The sequence below is a fragment of the Colletotrichum truncatum genome (assembly GCF_014235925.2).
Source record: "Colletotrichum truncatum strain CMES1059 chromosome Unknown Contig_0003, whole genome shotgun sequence".
NCBI lineage: Eukaryota > Fungi > Ascomycota > Sordariomycetes > Glomerellales > Glomerellaceae > Colletotrichum > Colletotrichum truncatum.
Window position 1 is genome coordinate 4,456,635 of NW_027222400.1, and position 21,533 is coordinate 4,478,167.

The 21,533-nt window shown below is 50.8% G+C and overlaps 8 protein-coding genes across 8 annotated transcripts; 4 read left to right on the plus strand and 4 right to left on the minus strand.

Annotated features, from left to right (window-relative positions):
• Positions 1–400: 400 nt before the first annotated feature.
• CTRU02_206084 (cbs domain-containing protein) lies at positions 401–1,899 on the minus strand (the record flags this gene model as incomplete). The annotated part of the gene is made up of 2 exons (XM_036728743.1): positions 401–1,571; positions 1,628–1,899. 2 exons carry the CDS (start codon positions 1,897–1,899, stop codon positions 401–403), a joined length of 1,443 nt encoding a protein of 480 aa, XP_036579632.1.
• A 1,945-nt stretch (positions 1,900–3,844) lies between these two features.
• Positions 3,845–4,725, plus strand: CTRU02_206085 (MFS monocarboxylate transporter; the record flags this gene model as incomplete). The annotated part of the gene is made up of 3 exons (XM_036728741.1): positions 3,845–3,914; positions 3,977–4,533; positions 4,603–4,725. The coding sequence occupies 3 exons, from the start codon at positions 3,845–3,847 to the stop codon at positions 4,723–4,725; spliced, it is 750 nt and encodes a 249-aa protein (XP_036579631.1).
• Positions 4,726–5,018: 293 nt separating this feature from the next.
• CTRU02_206086 (uncharacterized protein) lies at positions 5,019–6,047 on the minus strand (the record flags this gene model as incomplete). The annotated part of the gene is made up of 1 exon (XM_036728742.1): positions 5,019–6,047. The coding sequence occupies one exon, from the start codon at positions 6,045–6,047 to the stop codon at positions 5,019–5,021; it is 1,029 nt and encodes a 342-aa protein (XP_036579630.1).
• A 321-nt stretch (positions 6,048–6,368) lies between these two features.
• CTRU02_206087 (translation initiation factor IF-2) lies at positions 6,369–9,552 on the plus strand (the record flags this gene model as incomplete). The annotated part of the gene is made up of 3 exons (XM_070204663.1): positions 6,369–6,395; positions 6,437–9,344; positions 9,401–9,552. The coding sequence occupies 3 exons, from the start codon at positions 6,369–6,371 to the stop codon at positions 9,550–9,552; spliced, it is 3,087 nt and encodes a 1,028-aa protein (XP_070061767.1).
• A 216-nt stretch (positions 9,553–9,768) lies between these two features.
• Positions 9,769–10,965, minus strand: CTRU02_206088 (Ribosome biogenesis protein TSR3; the record flags this gene model as incomplete). Its single annotated transcript, XM_036728739.1, has 1 exon — positions 9,769–10,965. One exon carries the CDS (start codon positions 10,963–10,965, stop codon positions 9,769–9,771), a length of 1,197 nt encoding a protein of 398 aa, XP_036579628.1.
• A 509-nt stretch (positions 10,966–11,474) lies between these two features.
• Positions 11,475–13,563, plus strand: CTRU02_206089 (vhs domain-containing protein; the record flags this gene model as incomplete). Its single annotated transcript, XM_036728738.1, has 4 exons — positions 11,475–12,020; positions 12,071–12,752; positions 12,802–13,307; positions 13,357–13,563. The coding sequence occupies 4 exons, from the start codon at positions 11,475–11,477 to the stop codon at positions 13,561–13,563; spliced, it is 1,941 nt and encodes a 646-aa protein (XP_036579627.1).
• Positions 13,564–14,370: 807 nt separating this feature from the next.
• CTRU02_206091 (fha domain protein) lies at positions 14,371–15,594 on the plus strand (the record flags this gene model as incomplete). Its single annotated transcript, XM_036728737.1, has 1 exon — positions 14,371–15,594. The coding sequence occupies one exon, from the start codon at positions 14,371–14,373 to the stop codon at positions 15,592–15,594; it is 1,224 nt and encodes a 407-aa protein (XP_036579626.1).
• A 472-nt stretch (positions 15,595–16,066) lies between these two features.
• On the minus strand, positions 16,067–20,965 carry CTRU02_206090 (LipA and NB-ARC domain-containing protein; the record flags this gene model as incomplete). Its single annotated transcript, XM_036728736.1, has 5 exons — positions 16,067–19,560; positions 19,615–19,642; positions 19,767–20,016; positions 20,082–20,773; positions 20,963–20,965. The coding sequence occupies 5 exons, from the start codon at positions 20,963–20,965 to the stop codon at positions 16,067–16,069; spliced, it is 4,467 nt and encodes a 1,488-aa protein (XP_036579625.1).
• Between the last annotated feature and the right edge of the window lie 568 nt (positions 20,966–21,533).

Here is a 21,533-nt window from a genome sequence, read left to right on the forward strand (position 1 = left end):
GCCATGATTTTACTTTAAAAAAGAAAATTAATTCAGACATGCTACTCGTGTCCCTTTTGAACCGATCGTAACTGGCTAACCCAGCAGATACCTTTGCTAAGAAACATGGACAAACATTAGGTAATTCCGCGCATTGAACACACAAACTATCTTGCTGTGGCCGTCTTTTCTGCAACCTTTCGCTGGGAATTGAGGGGGAACAGTAATGCTGGCCTTTGTTTCCTTTGGGTTTTGTTGTTATTTTTTGTTCTTGCTCGTGCTTTTCTTGGCAGAACTAATACAGTCCACCTTCCCTTCATCATATGCCGGGCTCTGAACCTGGCATGGAACTTTGCGTTGTCTTACATATCGATACGGCACTCTTCGCTGCAGAAGACGGCAGATCTCGGTATGATAACACTCATGAACCCAAAAAAGACTGCAAAATATCATCAAGCCGTCGTCTCTTTTTCCGATTGGGATTTAGCCCTGTCTCAACGTTTCCAAGTTGTACGGTAGGTTTCATCAGCTCCATATTTTTACGCACAGCTTCCTGCCTGCTGCTGGCTGAGGATGTCCTGAAGAATGTATATCTCGCTGTGGAAAACAGCCCTCGTCGAACGTAGGACACGGCTGGTGTGATCCCCGGTCTCCCTCCATAGTGGCCCAACTGTAGACAAGCGAAAGGCTTGGAGGGGAGAATCAATTTCTCGGAAACTGTCTTTCTCTCTGATTTTAGTTGGGCTCTTTTCAAGTCCTCGTCCTTGATGAGCTGGCCTATGAAGGAGTACAGCCAAAAGGCCCACGTCTCGAATGGAAAACCTTTGCACGTCTGAGCTTCGTATCCGGGGACGTCAACATATAGCGAGAGATTCCTTTTAGCGGCATCCCCAATATGATCGAGGAAAGAGGGTACCTCTTGAGCAGAAACGAACTTAATGGGTTGACTGCTGCTTTGGCAAAAGTTTATCAATCCTTCATCGATATTTCGGGCCAGACCTTGCAGTTGTCTTGGTTTGCTTTCCTCCACCGAGTCAAACAGCATTAGATACCATAGAAGAGAATCATGGGGACCATGTAATGGCTCTGCCATCTCCCAGCCCTCGTCTAATGCTGAGTCGGCAGCACCTTTCCAGTCACTCCTTGCTGCGTTGATATCGTAGACAATTAGAGACGGGAACTTTGATACGTATTTGAGTGAATGCATGCTTGTCGACTCGTCACTCCATAGTCTTAGAATCCTGAGAAGAGGAAACGGATCGTTCATCTCTGACCAGCTTCTGATGAGACGGTCGTCAACAATGGGAAACACGGCGCGGAGATCATCAGGTGGCTGGATGATTTCGAGAATCGCAAGGTTCTTCAAATTTGCAAGTGCCAGTAGCTCATTTTCTGAAAAGGAACAGCCACCGGCAATGACGAGATGCGCAACAAAGTCAAAAGAATGAGATTCGAGTGGTCTGAGGTAATGACGGAGCGACTCAGTTGGCTGACAAATGTGTTGGCGGTACCGGTAGAGACTTAATGTCTTTTCATCGTCCTCAGTAAGAAGAAACTTGGAAAAAATCTTCCACGCCTGGAAGCATATGCCTCTATAAGAGTATGTTAGGTGTTTGCATTCCGCCCTTTGTGAATAGATGTGACGAACCTGTTCTCCAGTAAGCGCCATATCCTCCACAAATATCGTCTTGGCAAATCATCGCGACTGAGATGTTGCTCCGTCAAATCGCCGACATTCTCTGCTATTAAGTGCATGGCCATGTCGGCCAGAGACCTGGGCCCTTTTCTACCCTGTCCGCTGCGACCTTTGCGTGGCGGTAAACCCGTCCGCCTGGACCAGTCTCGGCCATGCTGGTAAGCATCTGGAGGCCGTGGAGCAACGACTTCTTTGAAAACTTGACCCGTCGATTGATCAAACATATTACCGTATGATTACTGAGACTTGAATGTATATAAAAAGTTGACAGTATGCCGCTCTGTATGTGAGACGATGAGAGTCTGTCGTGCTCACATCGAAGGGTGAGTGAGATGATGCTCACAGAGGTGGACTTGAGTAATTACAATTGCGCACTGTGTGTGTAGACTGTGCAAGGCAAGTCATGCACGGTTTGCGATCTACCATGTATGCCAACCACGAAAATGTCGCGCAAGCTAGATGCACCAAAATTTGACATGGGAGGAGGTAAATCAAGTTGAATACATGGCTACTGGTTACGCGTCACAATAAATCACCTTGAAAACCGGTGCCACTTGTTTTAGCCCTACTGCAACTTACACGAAGCAGTCCGCCAGGGGCAGAGAGGGAGAAGAAGATGTATCGCCACGAAAATTTCTCTGATCACCAACGCAACAGAAGCTGCAAACAGGTCAAAGGGTAAGTGGGCGAAATAGTGCGTCAGTCTCTCCTCCTGTTTCCCCTCCAGGCACCTTCATTGATAACGTGAAAGCCAGAGTGAATAAGGAGGATTGTTTTATGATTAGGTGAAGAGAAAAGGAGAGAAATTTCGAAAGCCGGAGAGAAATCTCAGCCATGATATTGATTTTCAGCGCCGGTGGGCCCGGCAATTCTGTTCTGCCGGTTACCGATGATGGGTGCTTGTCAGTCGCTGGACGAGCCACTACCGGCGGGTCTCAATCACCCCTGGTCCTTCGACACGTTCATTTAATCGTGTGTGAATACTTCGATGGCCTTTCCTGACTGAGGAGAGGCTTCATGTGATATTCAAATGGCTCAACGTTTACTATTGAACGGAATCGGTTACCAATATAAACCAAGCTGAAAACTACGAAGCATTGGCATTCCCAGTGACTTGATTCTGCAGCCCTTTTTCTCAACCACGTCGTGTCAAACGATTGATAATACGATTCATGTAGCGAGGGATGCTTGAACGCCATGCAGAAATCACCAACGAGCCGTGTATTGCTAACAACCAAACCTCATATTGTGCAGATTTTTACTTGTCTGATGAGCCTTTTCAATCACGTAAAGGAGAGGGGCGCCATCTGAAAATCACGGAGACAAGCATGCATATGGCTGCTAAAATGGGTTGACTCAATTCAGGGAACGAATAGAAATACACCTAATGTCCACCAAAATTGGCCTCAACTTTATCAGCTTCCCTGTTCGAGTTAAATTTTGGGTATGTACGCAACTCCCGCCTTGCTCAGCAATTCGCGGCCTAATAATCAAATGCGGTTGGCAGGGTAGATTCCTACCTATTAGTATTGTCTGCCTCACAGGTACTAGGCAGAACAAAGGTGCGGCGTTTCGAAAATAAAACATCTGCCCTCTTTGGCGCGGGGCAAAAATGCTGGCGGTGAAAAGGCCCCAAGAGGGTCCCTCGAGATGGGTTGGCAGCACTAGCCAATTGGGACGAAGGTGTTTGTGGCTGCGTACTCCGCTAAATCATGTACAGGGCAGCTTAAGGGATTCGCATTTGCATTATCGTATCCCGCCCACTACTGCCAGCGCTGCTTGTACCTTTGGTCGACTGAAAGTGCTGTTAAAGATGACTGCCCCTCCTGCAATATGCCGTAAGGCACCTTGGCCTATGATTCTTTCTGGGGGTTAATTCGCTACTTGTGTGTTCGATGATAATATATCTGCCATTCACTTCCCCGACACATTTGAACTGTCATTTAGTTGCTGATAGTTCATCCGTCCCGCAACAAACCAGCCCACTGCACCTTGTCTCCTTCGCTTTGTACCACATATATTTTAGTCCTCCCACCGCCCGACCGCACACCATTTACCCCGCCATTCAAGCTCTTACGTCTGCAGTCCTCGACAAATATCCAACCTCCACCCCGCCCCCCCTCGACAACCTTTACTAGACGCCCTAACAATATCAACAAATCAGTCAAGATGGCCGGCGGACAACCTGGCTCTAACTCTCGTGGCCGCGGCGGCAAATTCAGGAAATTTACTCGAGGAGGTTTGCTCAACGAACACTCCCGTGAGGTTGTCACACTCAAGCTAACTGTCTTATCTTCTAAGGTGGCAAGCATTTCTCCCGCGATTTGCGTCCTCTCGACTCCGATGGCAACGAGATTGGCATGTGGAATGATGCTAAGAAGGAAGAGAGCGGAAGCGATGAGGAAGACTCTGAGGAAGACTCCGAAGAGGAGTCCGGCTCTGACGACGGCAAGCCCCAGGCTGAACAGTCTCGAACCGAGCGCAAGGCCGCTGCAAAGGCCCGCAAGGAGGCTGCTATAGCCAAGAAGAAGGCACAGGCAGTTGAAGTTGGTGACCTGCCTCCTTCCGACTCGGAAGAGGAAAGCGACGACGACATGCCCGCCAACCCGAACCACTCCAAGGCCGCCCGCAATCAAACCAAGGCGCCCGTCTCCAAAGATGTCGAAGAGGCTACCGAGGGCGTTAAGAAGCTTGCTGTCGGCAACAATCGCAAGGAACGTGAGAGTATCGAGGCTGCGCAGGCCAAGGAGAGATACCGCAAGCTGCATGAGGCTGGCAAGACAGACGAGGCCAAGGCTGACTTGGCGAGATTAAGACTCATTCGCGAGCAGAGAGCGGCTGATGCTGCCCGCAGAGAAGTGCGCTTTTCCCCTATAACTGTCTTCTGTCATTTATCACTACGGACAAACTAACTATAAGACACCCAGGCTGAGAAGGAGGAGCGCGAGGCTCAGGAGGCTGCCAAGAGAGCTGAGATTGAGAAGAAGGAGGCCAAGAAGAGAGAGGCTGCTCTGGGCCCAGTCAAGAAGGGCAAGAAGTCTAGCAAATGAGCTATTCCCTCAAGCTGTTGGGGTTCTTGGCCTGCCAAAGCAGGCCCGAAACCTTTCCCCACCATATACCATCATCCTTCCTGGTCCATATTCGTCCGCAGTACAGCGTACGTTGGCCACTGACGCTGAAGCCACCATTTGAAAGGGGAAAAAAAAAAAAAAAACCTATGCTCATAACCATGCTTGCGAAAGTTCTCCAAACCCCTCCAGCTGGTGCTTCTAAGAAACTCATTACAACTAGATATGCCTCTATGCATGGACAGCCTCTTATAAGTATACAACAGGGCATGTTTTCACATGCCTGCAAGCTCATCTGTGCCAACACTATCGTGCCACAATTTGTCGAAGTCCACGCCTTGTTCCTGGAAGAGATCTCGAATCTTTTTGGCTACCTCGATCTGTTTCTCAGGTCCGAAACCACCAGGCTGCGAGGACTCAAGCTGAACAATTTCGATCCAGCGGAAGAAGAGATCTTCCTTGCCAATCGCAGACAGCGCATCCCTGAACGCGAACACCTGTCTCCGCCTGTCGTCTTCTTTGACATTCCCACCCGCTTGATCAAGACACATCCAGCCGTAATCCTCGTGGTGCACCAAGACAAGGCATTTGAAGGCGTCCAAGGCAATGTCCTTCTTGTCCACCAAGGCATGGGCGAGAACCATGCAATCCCAATCGAGATCCCACTGCCCTGTCATGGTGAGATACCCCGTCTTCTCTTGCAAGAATAGCGGTGAAGTAGCCTGTCGCACGAGTGATTGCAGAGCCTGATTCTTCTCCTTCTCCTTGAAGATGTCGCCTAGTTGTTGGTCCCATTCTCGGCTGCGTCGGACGTAAATCTCCTTGTCGCGAAAGCCGACACTCCATCGCCAACTAACTGGGTTTCCGTATGTCTGCCCGAAAACAAACTCCACAGGCCATGGCCAAACAAAAATGAAGAGCATGAGATCTAGCATGAGCGAGAAACCTCGTTTGCCTATCTCCCAAAGAAGTGCAGACCAGGTCGAATCGGGAATAGAAAAGGTCGTCTCATTTGGGTAGCCAAAAGCAGACTGAACGAACTTAAAGTAATAAGGCAGAATGTAGTACATGCGCAAAAAGAACAGCGCGGCGACAACGATGTTCATACCAACCGGCACGAGGAAAATCTTCCTTTTGAAATCCTTCGGCTTGGAGTCAATGTGGGTGATATAAATGTGATTCTGGGAGAGATTTTCGATGAAGGGCCGGAGAACAGCTGCTGGTTTCTTGAACGGCGCTGGCGGTGTACCCAAGGCCGCCGCCGGCGTTGATTTTGTCTTCACAGCTTTCGCTTTTGGCGCCATTGTAACCGTTGCGACACTAATATGGCAGAAAGAGCTATGAGAATGAATCTTGACCAGGATACTTGAGAGTTGGCCATTTTCTAGCCACAGCCAATTAAGATATGTGCCTATGCCCCTGTACCAACCCGACTTGTGCATGGTGGATACTGTACTGCCCAATCAAAATGCACTGATTTTCGAGAGCAATCGGATGCACATGTCGATGTGCAGCTAGGAGCTTAAGAATTTCGAGTGGGCAGCGACAGCTTAGAGTAAGTTAGCTTCTTCAGAATCGCAGCTTCCATGTTGCGCCCAACGACAGATCATGCTTAGATGCAGAATATGGAATGCAAGTATCTCTTTGTTCCTGTTTGATTTTCGCTTTTACTGACTTGAAGCCTCTTGTTCAGGAGCGAAGCAGCGCCTACGTCTTCGCCGGTTGTCGCCACCCTGCCCTCCTACGACAGCGCAACTCTGACCGCCGTAACTACTCAGACACATCATCACCTCCCAAAAATGGTGGCAATTTTGCCAGGGCTTGGGGAAACGATAATGGTGTGAACGTGGCAGGATCCTCGGTAACCCCTCCACGGCCCATGGGCCCGGTGCGCAGCTCAGGATGGGGAAAGCCAGCCTTCGGCGGAGGTGTCTCGTCAGGAACCGCGTCCGGTTCGACCCCCTCAAACCTCGACAGCCGGAAAGTGAACAGTAGTCAGAGCCATGCATCCGCTGGAGACGGACTTCTCCCTCACGAGCGTGCTGCGCGAAAAAGATTACAGAAGCCGGTGCCCTCGGAGCCTCCTCTGACTTCTCGAACCACATCTCAGCGCGGGCTTGGACTTGGGCAAAGGAGTTCTCGCGAGTCTCCTCGAGGGCCTATGGATAATGCTTCGATTAAGCCACGTAATGCATTGGGTGGTCTGGAAGAAAAGACGTTGCGCACGAACCGTTCCAAAGAACAACCTGAAAAGAGGTGGGGGAACTATGCAAATGGTGCAGCAAAAAAGGACTGGAGGCATCGAGAATCGGACAGAACCCCTCTTCCTGGCAGCGACAGGAAACTCCCGAGCACCCCTGTACCTCATCACCGCCATGCTGTTAGAGAGGAGCTTGGACGGCCACCAGTACAGAAAGGACTCCGACGACATGAGAGCGGCGGTCTTGGACAGTCAAATACAGGCGATGCTGATGCATGGGGTTTGCTTACAAGGAAGGCGACCAGTAGCTCTTTTTCCAGCCCGGTCGATGTCTCATCCGATGGCACTCCAATGACAAAAGAGAGCTTTTTCAACAAGTTCCAGGAACGAATGGGTGAAAAACGCAATGGCAATCACAAATCAAGCCAACCTGCACGCGCGGAGCCAAGTGCGGTTGTTGAAGAGGTTATCGAGGTGTCAGAGCAGGCAGAGGAGAAAATCGAGCGCCGAACAAGAGAATTCGACGAATCCTACGAAATTGATCGTGATTCCAAAAGACGCGACAAAGCTGGAAGCCGGCGCGGAGATGTTTCTAGCTCATCTCGTGGGATGAAAAAGTCTGCGTCACAGAAGAGATGGGAGGACGAGAATGAGGAATGGGATGCGAGGGGTGCTCGACGAGCTGCTGAACGTCGCCAACAAAAAGCCAAGGACAAGGCGCAAAGAAAAGCGTTGGCGAGTGCTGCTGCAACCCAGACCATCTTTTTGCCCGAGTTTATCAGTATCTCTAATTTAGGCATGGCGCTCAAGATGAAGCCGCAGGCTTTTCTCACATCTTTGGCAGAGATGGGATTTGAGGACATCACCGAAGACAGCATCATGACTGGAGAAACAGCATCTTTGGTTGCGATGGAATTTGGTTTCGAGCCAACGGTCGACAGTGGTGGTGTTCGGGATTTGAGACCTAGGCCACCTCCCGATGACGTATCAAGCGTGCCATCTCGACCTCCTGTTGTTACAATCATGGGCCACGTCGACCATGGCAAGACGACCTTGCTTGATTATCTGAGGAAGTCCTCCGTTGCAGCTCAGGAACACGGCGGCATCACACAACACATTGGTGCTTTCATGGTCAAGATGTCTTCTGGGAAACTCATCACCTTCCTTGATACGCCTGGCCACGCTGCATTTTTGACTATGCGACAACGTGGTGCAAATGTCACTGACATTGTGGTCTTGGTCGTGGCAGCTGATGACAGTGTCAAGCCGCAGACTTTGGAGGCTTTGAAGCATGCTAGGGCAGCGAAGGTGCCAATTATTGTGGCCATCAACAAGGTCGACAAGGAAGATGCCCGACCTGATCAGGTGAAAGCCGATCTTGCTCGTCATGGTGTTGAAATCGAGGACTTTGGTGGCGACGTTCAAGTCGTTTGTGTAAGCGGTAAAACTGGTCAAGGCATGGATGAACTCGAAGAGAACATTGGCGCCCTTGCAGAGATCCAGGATGTGCGTGCTGAAGATGACGGTATGGCCGAAGCTTGGGTGCTCGAGGCTAGTGTGAAGCCATACGGCAAGTCTGCCAATATCCTCGTTAAACGCGGCACTTTACGCCCCGGCGACCACATCGTCGCCGGAACCACATGGGCCAGAATCCGAATTTTGCGGAATGAGGCAGGTCAGGAGCTGACTGAGGCACCCCCTGGCACACCTGTTGAAGTTCTCGGGTGGAGAGAAGAACTTCCAGCTGCCGGAGACGAAATTCTTCAGGCCCCGGACGAGGACCGGGCGAGAACTGCCGTTGATTATCGTGAAGAAATGCGCGAACGGGAGATATCTTCCAAGCAGTTGGCGGAGCAGGAGCAAAGGGAACGTGAAGCCAAGGCGGCCGTTGAGACGAATGAGGACGAAGGCGAGGAAGGCCCTAGCATGAAAACTGTTAACTTTACCGTCCGAGGTGACGTCGTGGGGTCGGTGGAAGCAGTTTGTACGACGATCAACGAAATCGGAAACAACGAAGTCAAGTCCCGTATCCTTTGGTCCTCGGCCGGTCAAGTTTCTGAGACGGATGTTGAACATGCAGCGGCGTCAAATAGCGTCATTGTCAACTTCAACAGCACGGTCCCCGGTCATATCAAATCTTTGGCTGAAGAGAAGGGCGTCAGGCTCATTGATCACACAGTAATCTATCATCTAGCAGATGAAGTCAAGCAGGTGATGTCAGAAAGCTTAGCACCCAAAATTTCTCAAAAGGTGATGGGCGAGGCTGAGATTCTCCAAATCTTCCCTATCAACATTAAGGGACGGTCATACAAGAACATTGCTGGATGTAGAGTCAGAAACGGTTTGGTATCTCGGTCGACCAACGTGCGTGTTATTCGAAAGGGAGAGAAAGTCTTTGATGGTAAACCAAATCCTAACATTCCGAATCTCAACCCTTAAGACTAACGTTACCTTTAGGCAAAATTGAGACTCTCAAGCACGGAAAGAAGGACGTAGCCGAGATCAGAAAAGGTTCCGAATGCGGTATTTCCTTTGATGGGTTCACTGATTTCATGGTTGGTGACCAAATTCAAACCTATGAAGAGGTTAGGGAAAAGAGAAACTTGTAAAATTAAGGGAAATTTGAGACTCTGTGTAAGATAAATATGTGCAAATAGGAGATAGAATTAGGCGGAGATAATGAGCCTCCAATGGCTTGTTAGCTGGCGGATAGACAAGAGCACGTTTGCATAGAAACAGCTCGTCACATTGTCACCATAAAATACTAGTTAATAATAGCAATTGCACCTCTTCTATTCATGTGCCGCTAAAACTTTTCCTAATCATTACCACCGTTTCGGCGCAGAAACTATATTTGAGGAAAATGTCTTGTTGGTAACAGTTGACTGAGACCGCTCCTTTTCGAGCCTGTCCAAGCCAATCTTGTCCGTGACTGGAGTTGCATTGATAATGTTGTCAAATTCATCGTCGTCCTCACCGTTGTCTGAATCTGGTTCGATATCTGAGTCCGGCTTCAGGGTCTGGGGTCGTGGTATCGACTCGGGTTTCTTTTTGTCTGCGGTCGTGGGATTTGCGAAAGTCTTTGATGCGAGTACTTTGCGACGGATCTCCTCCATGGCTGCGTCTTCATCGCTATCGTCTGATATCGCATAAGGGTCTTTGTCTTCTTCAGCATCCTCATGCTGATTTTTCGCAGGTTTCTTGCCAAGATAGATGCCGTCGATGCTATTATCATCTCCCGAATGTTCCCCGCCCTCTTCATCGTCATCCTCATCATCCTCGTCTTCATCTTCGTCTTCGTCAGAATCGGCCATAACTCTGCGGTTTGTGTTGCCTCCCTTCCACATGTCATTCGCGTCACCCTCTTCTCTGCTCTCTGCGTATTCTTTGTCCAACCTGTCCATCCACTCCTCCTGTACCTTCTTGATGCCCTTCTCATCCTCACAAGCGGCGTACTTCTTCAGAAGAGTTCCATTGATCTCCAAGAAAGCCTCTCCATATGAGAATGAAGAGAGAACCTGCTCTGCCCACTCAGGATGCCCGCATATATAGAACGCCGCAGCAAGCGCCTCGGCACAGTTCAAACGCCACGGCTTGCCGTAGTTGACTGTATTAGCCGCGACAAGATATGGCAACAAACGCTCGCACTTGCCGCCAACCTTCCCCCACTGGATCTCCTGCATGCGTGCCCAACTGCATTCAACAACGGCGGCGCCGTATTGTTCCATGAGTTCGCGATCGGCTGGTGATACGGTATGTTTTCCGTTAGGGGTAATGATTACGCCGTTATGGCGTTGGCCGACGTGGAGGTCACGCATCATGCCCAAGCGAATGAGCTTCTTGCCGGAGCATCGCTTGGGGTCGCAGTGGCCGAGATCCCAGCAGGCGGCCTTGAACGAAGGGCGGGAGGCGGGGCGGCCGCCCTCGGGGTCGTCGCCTTGAGGCTGCCGCTGGCGTGGCGGGCCTGAGTGATGGTTCTTGCGACCGCGCGAGCCAAAATTGTCTTTCTTGTGTCGGACCATATTTGGACTGTTGAGAGGGTAGTATGTATAGTAGGAACCAAATATTTTCGTGTAGTTCACAGTCCCCTGCGAAGGCAGTTTGGCGGGGTAGTGGGGGGCAAAACGAAGGCCTAAGCCGTAAAATTCGATAAAGAACTGATGGAATTTTGGTTATGCAATTAGACGCCACCGTCTCCAATTAAGGCTAGGAAATCCACAGCAAAGCACAGGCCACTTTCTTGGAGTCGAAGTGGCTCCAGTGTCCTGGCGGTTGTCACCCCGTATGTAGCCCCTCGTCATTCGGCCACAGATGCCTTCGCTGTTTACCCAAGGGTTTGAGAGGGATGCCTGCGCCGACCTAATCCAATCTGTCCAATTTGAAGGTGCTTGCTCGGCTAGCTCTTGATTCCAACGGCCAATCCTCTCCAATGCTCTTTGCGCCTTGAGTATCTTGAGGACGACGACGAGAAAACCCTCCATCCAACATAGCTCCCTTACCACATCGCCCGAGGCCGCACCCGAACTCGACGATGGAGGCCGCATCAGCTCGAGCTGCCACCCGGGATCGCTGGGGCGAGATGGGACATCCGACGCCATCGCAGCTCCAGCGCTTCATCCAGGCCGCTTGTAGTCCCGAGAATTACGAGCCGAATCTTGCCCTGAACCTGGAGATTTCCGATTTAATCAATTCCAAGAAAGGCACCGCCCCGCGCGAGGCTGCTGTCGCCATCGTTAGCTACATCAACCACCGCAATCCCAACGTGGCCCTTTTGGCTCTCAACCTACTCGACATCTGCGTCAAGAACTGCGGCTATCCTTTCCACTTGCAGATCAGCACCAAGGAATTTCTAAATGAGCTTGTCAGAAGGTTCCCCGAGCGACCGCCGATACGGGCGACGAGGGTGCAGATGAAGATCCTGGAGGCCATAGAGGAGTGGAGGAGTACGATATGCGAGACAAGCAGATACAAGGAAGACCTGGGTTTTATCAGAGACATGCATCGTCTCTTGAGCTATAAGGGGTATACTTTCCCTGAAGTCAGGCGCGACGACGCTGCGGTGTTGAACCCCAGCGATGTAAGTATCTTTCGTGTCAATAGACACTCGGCTTGTGCTGACTGATGTAGAACCTAAAATCCGCTGAGGAAATGGAGGAAGAGGAACGCGAGGCGCAATCAGCCAAGCTACAGGAGCTTATTCGACGAGGCACACCTGAGGACTTGCAGGAAGCTAACAGGCTGATGAAAATCATGGCTGGCTTTGACACTCGCTCCAAGACCGACTACCGCGCTAAAGCCGCCCAAGAAGTCTCAAAGATCCAGGCCAAGGCACGTCTTCTGGAAGAGAGACTTGAGGCTTTCCAACAAGGGGACACGATGAAGGATGGAGATGTCTTCTCAGAGCTCGCCGCCGCTCTTCAGAGTGCACAGCCTAAGATCCAGAAGATGTGCGAGGAAGAATCAGACGATCATGAAGCCGTTGCAAAGCTGTTGGAGATCAACGACAGCATACACCGAACTGTCGAGCGTTATAAGCTTATGAAGAAGGGCGACCTGGAAGCAGCGAAGAAGGTGGCTAGTGGCGCACCGCTACCATCAACTTCGAACACTTCCTCCTCCAAGAGCGCAGCACAAGAGCTGTCATTGATTGACTTTGACGGTGAAGTGGATGCTACGAATGGTTCTGCCTCGGCGCAACCAGCCTCACAGTCTACTAGCATTGAGAATGACCTGCTCGGGCTGTCTATGGAGGACTCTACCAGCTACGGCCAAGGGGGGGCGTTAACGCTTGGTTTTGGAGCGAATACGAGTAAGTTGATTAGAAATTGCAGGTTATGTACCATGCTGACAAGGCATAGGCGTCCCAGGTCCTGCTTTACTCTCCTCCATGACGGAGAACAACAGCGCAAAAGGCCCGATGAGCAACTCTACGACGCCTCAGCCACCATCCTTTTCTCAGTTTGCTTCCTTTACGTCCCCTTCTGCATCCCAGACTGGCACACCTCAACCGTCTGTAATGTCTGCATTCAAGCCGCCTCAGCAAGCCACGGCCCCATCAGCTGATCCTTTTGCTGCTCTCGGATCCCCTGCCTTTTCTTCCAAACCTTCAACTCCAGCCCCTCAGCCGGCTTCGACCATGCCGGCTGCGAATGATGATGATGAATGGTCATTCTCATCGGCACTGCCCCCTGACCAACCCAGTCTCCCCAAGGAACATAGGGCAACTGTCAGCGAGTCGACTGTGAAGATCGAGATGATGGCTGGAAGAACTGGAGCTGGTAACTCCCTTAATTTTAGCTTTGCCTTTTCCAACAACTCTGCTCAACCTGTGACCGAGCTTCACTTCCAGCTCGCTGCTACAAAGGTTAGTTATTCCCAAGCACGAGACCAACGTGAGTACTAATACAATGCAGGGCTACGATCTTCAGCTTAAGCCCCAGACCGGGCGTGCCTTAGAACCTAAGCAGAGCAGAGGTGTGACTCAAGCTGCAGAGGTGTGGCATGCCGGAGACAAGAACCGCAAGGTGCAGTCCATCAAGCTGCGGTGGAGAGTATCGTACAAAGTAGGAGCGGAACAGAAGAATGAGATGGGCGAGATCCAAGAGTTCAGTATCGCATGATAGGATGAGGCTCTCGATGGCCGAGAAGAGGTGTTTTTTTTTCTTTTTCGGAAGAAGCAGATCTGACGTTGGGCGACACAGTTGGAGCTGTGAAAAGGTGACATAGAATTTAGTGTATTCAAAGAAACTGGGGATACGGCAGTACGCCTCTTCGTCAGTCATTTCAATGCAGTTTGCGCCATTTTACATGTGCATCTTCTCTGAGGCATAGGTTATGTCACGAGCAGGATGTAGCGAGACGCTCAACAAGTAGCAGTACCGAAAACAATTCCCTAGTTAAGGTATCATACATCTAAGGTGTGGTAGGCTTCTCCTTTATCAAACACTTCCCTATAAATTGCTACTATGAACTTTGGACAATCAACACGACACTAACAATCATTAGATGTTACAGCCAATGGGAAGATTGATGTACAACTACCGAGTCGTGGTCTCTTTTCGTGGGCGATGGTCCTGCGTATCTATAGGTGCTATTGTGAAAGGGGGTGAAAAAAACCGAGTCTGGCTGTGACTGCCGTTATGCATAAAATTAAAACCTGTACTTTTATGCCATTCTTAAAGGCTTTAGTTATTGAAATTGGACGGAGAAAATGAATTGAGAAGTGTTTCCATTGTTTTCAGCTAGCGACAAAGTGTAAAACCACGTCTTAGTCGCAGCAAACTCAGTGTTGTTTATAGTTGCTATAACGGTAAACTGTGACGGCGACGGAAGGAGAGACCGAACCGAGTATAGAGGCTTAGAATGGCCTGTGCAGCGATCCGGTCCACGGGGCGGGCGTGGGTCCTCGTCGAGCGTTGAAGTACCCTATGCCGCGTCCGGTACGGAATGAACTAGGAGCTTCAGGCAATCTTTTCCCCATTTCCGCAATCTGGTGTTGTGATCAGGCCAAGACTCTTCAACGAGGTATTGAACCCTGTGGCATAAACCAGTACAACATTGGGGCATTCGAAACTGATTTGAAGCTTCAGCTCAAGCAGTTTGCTTCAGGTGTGCGGCACGAGAAGCCCATCAACCTAAACCGGACCAAACTACCTCCGCTTACCCAGGCCACCGAAAACGTCGCGATGGGGTCCGACGACGAGCACCGCAGCCATAAGCCACGGCGCAGTCGCTATGACGACGACGATGACGAGAGGCTTCGCAGAGACACAAAGGACATGGAGAGCCATCGGCGCAGACGCAGTGGAGACAGGGACGGAGGCCGCGACTCGGACAGACGCAGGGAAAGACGGAGGTCACGATCACGAGACAGGCACGAAAGGCGACGCTCACGCACACCAGAATCATCAGCGCGCAGACGCTCCCGCTCACGAGACCGCGATCGCGAAAGACGCAGACGAAGATCCCCCCACAACGACGACCGAGGCCGCAGCAGCGGGAAAGAGCTCTCCCGCCGGCGCCACCATGACCATCCCGACCCTGAATCGGGCACAGAAAGCTCCAACAAGCGCAGAACTGCCAGCCCTCTACGTCGCTTAGGGCCGCTACCTTCCCAAGGCGACTCCTTTGCTGTTTCCAAGGGCGAAGAGCCCGAGAAACCCAAAGAGAAGCCAAATCTGCGTAACTCTGGCGCCCTGGCGGCGGCATCGAACTCGGTGCAGCAGGCAGACGGCACATCGATCGTTCTGAAATATCACGAGCCTGCTGAGGCGCGGAAGCCACCTGCTAAGGACCAATGGAAGCTCTTTGTGTTCAAGGGAGCTGATATCGTCGATACGATTGATCTGGGGTTGCGGAGCTGCTGGCTCATCGGTCGTGAGGCCGCGGTCGTGGATCTTATGGCGGAACATCCCAGCATAAGCAAGCAGCACGCCGTCATCCAGTTTCGGCACGTGGAAAAGCGCAACGAGTTTGGAGATCGCATCGGAAAGGTCAAGCCTTACCTGATTGACCTCGAGAGCGCCAACGGAACGATACTCAACGGGGATAAGGTTGCAGACAGTCGATACTATGAGCTACGGGATAAGGATATGATCAAGCTGGGACATAGCACGAGGGAGTACGTGCTCATGCTGGCGCCCAAGGATTGAGGGGCGTCTCCGGGTTAATGGGCGAAATGGCGATGCTACTATATGCTAACGGGCTACCTCGCGAGCCTTGTTGACCATCTATGGCAGGACACATGAGGAAGTTAGCGAGCGTCTGCGCACATGAATGGGGGGCCTTCCACGTGGATCAGAGGGAAAGAGACCATTTGGACAGGATGAACCGAGCGGCCCAAGAGGTCTGGCGTGGTTGTATTACCCCGGAATGATTAGAGGCTGCATGCAGTAGCGATGAGGACAACTGTCATGAAGATGGCTGCTAGACTGAGACGGTATCGATTTTTGTGCATTGACATGAATAAATGCATTACCAGTATTCTATAAGAAAGAAATGGAACAACAAATAATCTTGCACCGCTTTTCCAAACCATGACAATGCTGTATCCCTATCAAACCAACAACAAAGGCGTATGTAAGTCATTGCTCCCAACATGGGCACCTGGAACGCAGTACTACTCTATCCCGACATAATTCCCAGACCGACAGGCTCCGTACTAGGAGGGGATTCCGCTCCATCACCGCCAGCTCTCATCACTCGCGAAGAGTTGACCGCTTCAACAGCCCTTCGCTCCAGTCGATTCCAATCGTCCTGCACTCGACGACCGGCTTCGTCAATGTCAACGGGCACATCGCCAAACGCGATGATCCTACCATCTCCGACGCGTATTCCTCCCGAGCCAGATCGGGCCATGTTCTCACCGCCAGCGCTGATCTGAGAGCTGGTTCCGTAGTTTGCCAAGTCCGGGCTTCCTTCGGGTGCTTCAAAGCTTGGGATTTGCGCAGTGGGCAACCAGCGAGCAGCTGACATGCTGCTGCTTCCAAAGAGGGAGTCGCCACGGCGCCGGCTGTTTCGCGGTGACCATGCTTGGTATGAAGTTTGATGTATATCGAAAGGCTGAAGCCGGGGTGAGGGCTCTGTCTCGACAAGAGAGGGTGCTCGTGGGCGAGTAAGACCTGCTCTGAGTTGGCCGCTGTTACTGCTACGCGGAGTGCCCGATGACCCCGTCATGCTTGCAACAGGCGGGTTTGAGCTCGGGTTTCTTGACATCGGTTGTGATGTGTATCCATCTGGAGGCCGGGAGAAAACCGGACTTATAGGGGCGGTAGTTGCAGGCGACAAGACATTCACGGCCGGATGCCGGGGGTTTGTTTCCGACCATGAAAGCACATCATCATAGCTTCCATTCGGACAGTACCCATAGCTCGACTGAGAAGGTACGTTTTGCTGCTCGGTAAGTTCTTGCCGCAAGCTACTTTTAGTGTTGGTGACAGTTTGTAGGCCAGGAGGGTAAAAAGGAGAGTATTGCACCCCAGGGCTTGAGTTGGCAGTCCTCGCAACCCCTTGATATGTTGTTGGTGGGAATTCAGCTGGCTGTGACACGGGTGATTGCGACTTCAATGACTCCATTGATTGCTTGGTCATTGTCTTTCCAGTGTCACTTGCCTCAAGACGCTTTGGTTCACTAGCAGGCCGCCTAAGACGCTGCAGGAGTGAAGCGACATAAGACGGCGGCGGGGTTGCTTGGATTGTCTGATTATGCTGGTTGGGTAATGGTTCATTGGCTTTCATGTCGTTCGGGCCGCTGATCGTCGTATGTGGTTGGTTTTCTCTTATTCTTTGCCAAAAGGAAGGAGCCTTTGTGTCTATCGTCCGTAAACTGTTGACTGACAAGGCATCACAGGTAGCTTTCCGATCAATGGTTCCCGCCCTGGATGGAGGGCTCGAAAATGTTGGGCTAGCAAGCATCTCATCTTCAATTGCGGTTCCTGACAAAACGTCGGCGTAACTTGACCTCCCTAGTGTTGGCCACGGCCGTGCGGCTGTGGCAGTACCTGCGCTAGAGCTCCTGCCCTTGTCTTGTATATATCCACCACCTCGTGGTGGAGGAGGCGACACCTGTTTGATGTGGAGGAGCTCGAGCTCGGCATCACTTCTGGCGGAGATCCTCGAGCGACTTGGGGATCGTCCTCCTCTAGAATATCTAGGCAAAGACATCAGGCCGCGAGCAGACTCACGACTGATGCTAACGCGTGGGTCGTTGGCTCCATTCGCTGTTTGCCTCCAGGCTCCACCATGGTCATGGTAACGCCTTTGTTCCATCTTCTTTATAGACCGATGTTTAGAAACAACAGTCCAACCTGGGTCCTCAGCTTCCGAGTATGTTCCAACGACTGTATCTGGAGGATACGGGGTGACTGTGCGGTCATCAGAGGGTTCTCCAACGTGAGACCACTGACTTTCAGAAATGGGCGGGTACGGAACATGGAAATGATGCGGGTTTTCGTAACTGATGGGTGATTCGTACTGAACATAGTTTTCTTCGAGCCCAAGCCCACGATATGGACGATTGGCTTTGCTCGATGTATTAGTGGATTGTGACGACATGCTGTTGGTGCGCTCGAATACCGAAGAGTGTTGCCTCATCTCCCTACCGTCAACTATGCTTGTCGATATGGCCCTTTGTAATTCGTCAATTTCTCTAGAAAGTCTCGACAGACGGGCTTCTAGATCTTCCCTTGCTGCGGTGAGTTCTGCAACGTTGCCTCTGGAGGTTTCCTTCGGCTTGTAATAACGGTCCAGATGCTCAATTAGTTTCCTTCCATGGATTGTGTATCTCCTATAGTCATCAGGCAGCCCGGTTGATGGGTCCTTCTTCATCCTTGAGTCCGCTTCGTCAAACGAAAGGCAAAAGACGCGGATTGCCCTTTCTAGCCAGAATATCAATTGTTTCTCTTCGGCCAGAAGCTCGATGAAGAAGGCCTGAACAATGCTGTGGATCCGGAGGATGTCTAATGGCTCTGCATTAACATCGATGCTTTTGTCGGAGCTTCGAGAGCTAGAAGACGGTATATCGTCCATCTCATTCCTCTCAATAAGCGCAAACTTGATGAGGATAACGAAAGTCTTGTTCAGGCTTCTCTTTTTCCCGTTAACCTCTGTCTTGACAGGAGTGCGCTTGTCCAGAGCCTTCATACCAAGTGCCAACATCTCCACAGGCACCAATTGGCTAAAAAAAGAGAGAATATAAATGAGATTTAGTGCAGAAGTGTCGCCACGATCTTGGAGCTGGTCGCGGATTTTCTTATAAGCAGGCAGCATGCCGACCCTTGGCTTATCTTGAAAGGACTTGAGATATTTCGCGAGTGGCTCTCTGGTAGCGTTCATTTGCTGCGCGGCGGCATGGATCATCAATGGAAGACGGTCCATCAACTGTACCAGTTCCAAGGCCCGTCTCAAGTCATCTGTCGTGTATGGCTTCTTCTTTCCCATTTCCTCGAGAAGCAGTTCCTGCGCGTCTTGAGCTGGAAGCATGCCGAGCTCCATGACGCTCGGGTTGTCTAGGAGGTAGCTCCCTGCAACAGCTCGCTCCGTTGACGTAAAAATAAGGCTGCTGTTCTTGCTATCAGGGATGAAGTCCCCCACATCTGGGCTATCGAAACGAATGCCGTCAAGGACCAGCAGCCAACCTTCAAAATCATTAAACCAGTTGCGCACTATTTCCACCATCTTTCGTGGATTAGACAGATCATTATTTTTCTCCTGGCCAACCATCTCTCTGATGGCTTCGGTCTTAGCAATCTGCCAAAAGCCGTTCTCCATGTCTTGTAGGGTTGTAGATCTGATCCAGTAAATGCCCCCAGGGTAGTGTTGTTTGTGACTGAAGACATACTGCCGGGCCAGATGTGTTTTCCCTGCTCCAGGGATTCCCTGGATTAAAACCGCAGATGTACCTTCTAGTCGCCTATTTCTGTCTACGAGCATCCGATGTAGGTCCTCCAATTCTTCCTCGCGTCCCTTGAAAAACGAGTTAGGACGAAAGCGTTCAGGATGAACAAACGGAGGTTCCCGCTGCGAGGTTGAACCCTGGAGAGTCCCGGATTGAGAAGGGGATATAGTAGTACTGGCAGCGCCTGAGGGCAAAGTCTGATAGAGGCCAGTTGTGCCGAAATCTCCAATCAAGTTAGACATATGTTTAAACATAAGATCTTTGAGCATAATCTTACCAGAAGAAAACGCCTCCACTGGATTATTCTGATCGTTAGGTTAGCATCAGAACGGAAAACTGTTTACAAGGAAACGAACAACCTCTGTTCCTGTGACTGTGGGAGGAGGAAAAATAACAGAAAGTAGGGCCAGAAGAAGATAGCCAACTTACAGATTCACGTGCTCTTTCTGCAGATTCATAGTGAGCTCTGGCTTTTCTCTCCTCTAATTCGATTTCCCACCGAGTTTGAATAACTGATGGGGCCTCCTCGACCCATTGGCGGATGGCAAATGACACATTTCTGTATCCAGGTGCATTGATGCCGTCAAATTTGCACATGCCGGAATGAGTGGCTTCGATACCGTAGGATATTACACCAGGCAACTGTGGGCTAGCCGAAGTTGCATCGACTACTATCACTCTGCAATATTTCTGTCAACACTGCGCTGTGAAGACCACTACTAGAATGACTGAAGCTGTACTTGCCTTGTACCCCTGATATCAGTTTTGTGACTTTCGTGAGCCATATGAATTTTAAATCGTTGATAAACATCGAGAAAATTGCTATTTATGCTTTGCAAGATTTCGTTGTCTCTTCTCAAAGCCCTGAGGAGAATAGATTCGCCCTCAAACATCCTCCGAGGTATGATGGCGTCAGACATGTTTTGCAAGACGAGGCTCCATGTTGCCGCGCCGGATCCGGTATGAGGAGTCCCTAAAAATATGACGCCGTAGGTGGAAATGAAGATGGACCTCGCATCCTCAAAGCTCCTGTCTTTGATGTCGTTGGAATACAGGAGAGAGCGTTTAATGAGAAGGCCACCCAGACCATGTGCTACCCATATGATTGGGTTATAGAACGTGCCCTCACTTTTGCGGTAGAGAGTCAAATTGGTGACAAGAGTTTGAGCATGTTGGTATATGAAGTTATCGCTGGCGCTTCGATCATTCCTGCTAGAGTAGACATCTGCGTTGTAGCCGTAAACTAGAATATTTGCGCGGACGCTCCTCAGTGACAGCGGAAGGAGATCCGTAGGCCAAAAGACATTATTTTGGGCAGTCCATGTCGATTTAGGCGTACCATTGAGCCCGTGAACTAAGACGATATCGACTTTGGCGTCAGGATGGGTGAAGACGGCAGTGATTTCGTAGCGCGATACTTGATTATTGATAGACCCCTACATAGCGCATTAGATATCAAGGGAGTAGAGATCTTGATAATGGGATTGGCGCTGCAGAAGATGAGAGTTCGACTTATACAAGCCATGACAGATCAGGAGGAATGTATGCGCGGGCCGTTCCGGTGGACATCCGTAAGCAGCATCAGTGGCAGCGGGGGTGGGCATTGATAAGAAATGTCGACTCACCATGCTTGCTTGCTCGGGCCCCGAGTAGCGGCAGGGGACTTTGGGGGCTGGATAATCTTTTATTGCCACTACTGCAGCTTATGCCTCGTTTAAACCGGAGCTTTTATCCGATATTTGTGTCGAACAAGAGTAAAACATGAAGGAGGCAGAGGGCCTTGCATGAGCGTCCTTATAACGACCAGGTGCTTTCCCACCAGCTCAGATACTAGTCTTGAAAGAAAGTTCTCAGAAGAATCCGCGACTCGGGAGCCAAGATGAGGCGGCTCGATTATGCGCGTCAGGAAGGGCCAATAGGGCTTGCTGCCTAGCGTTTGCTGTCTCGTGGCCCTTTCGTCTTTAGCCCTTTTTCGCCCAGCTCGTTCGTTTTCCGCCTTGAGTCGAGGGGTGTGAGAGCAAAGAGACAGTATGTATGGTGTACGTGTGTGGATGTATATTTGGATGATGAATTGTGGCACACCGGGCGTCCTGCCCATGTAGAAGCGGAGCCGAAAATGCCAGCTTCGCCGTTTAAAGCTGAAAGTGAAGAGAGCATCACGAGTCTCAGCACCGAACTGAAGCGGCGACTGGAAGA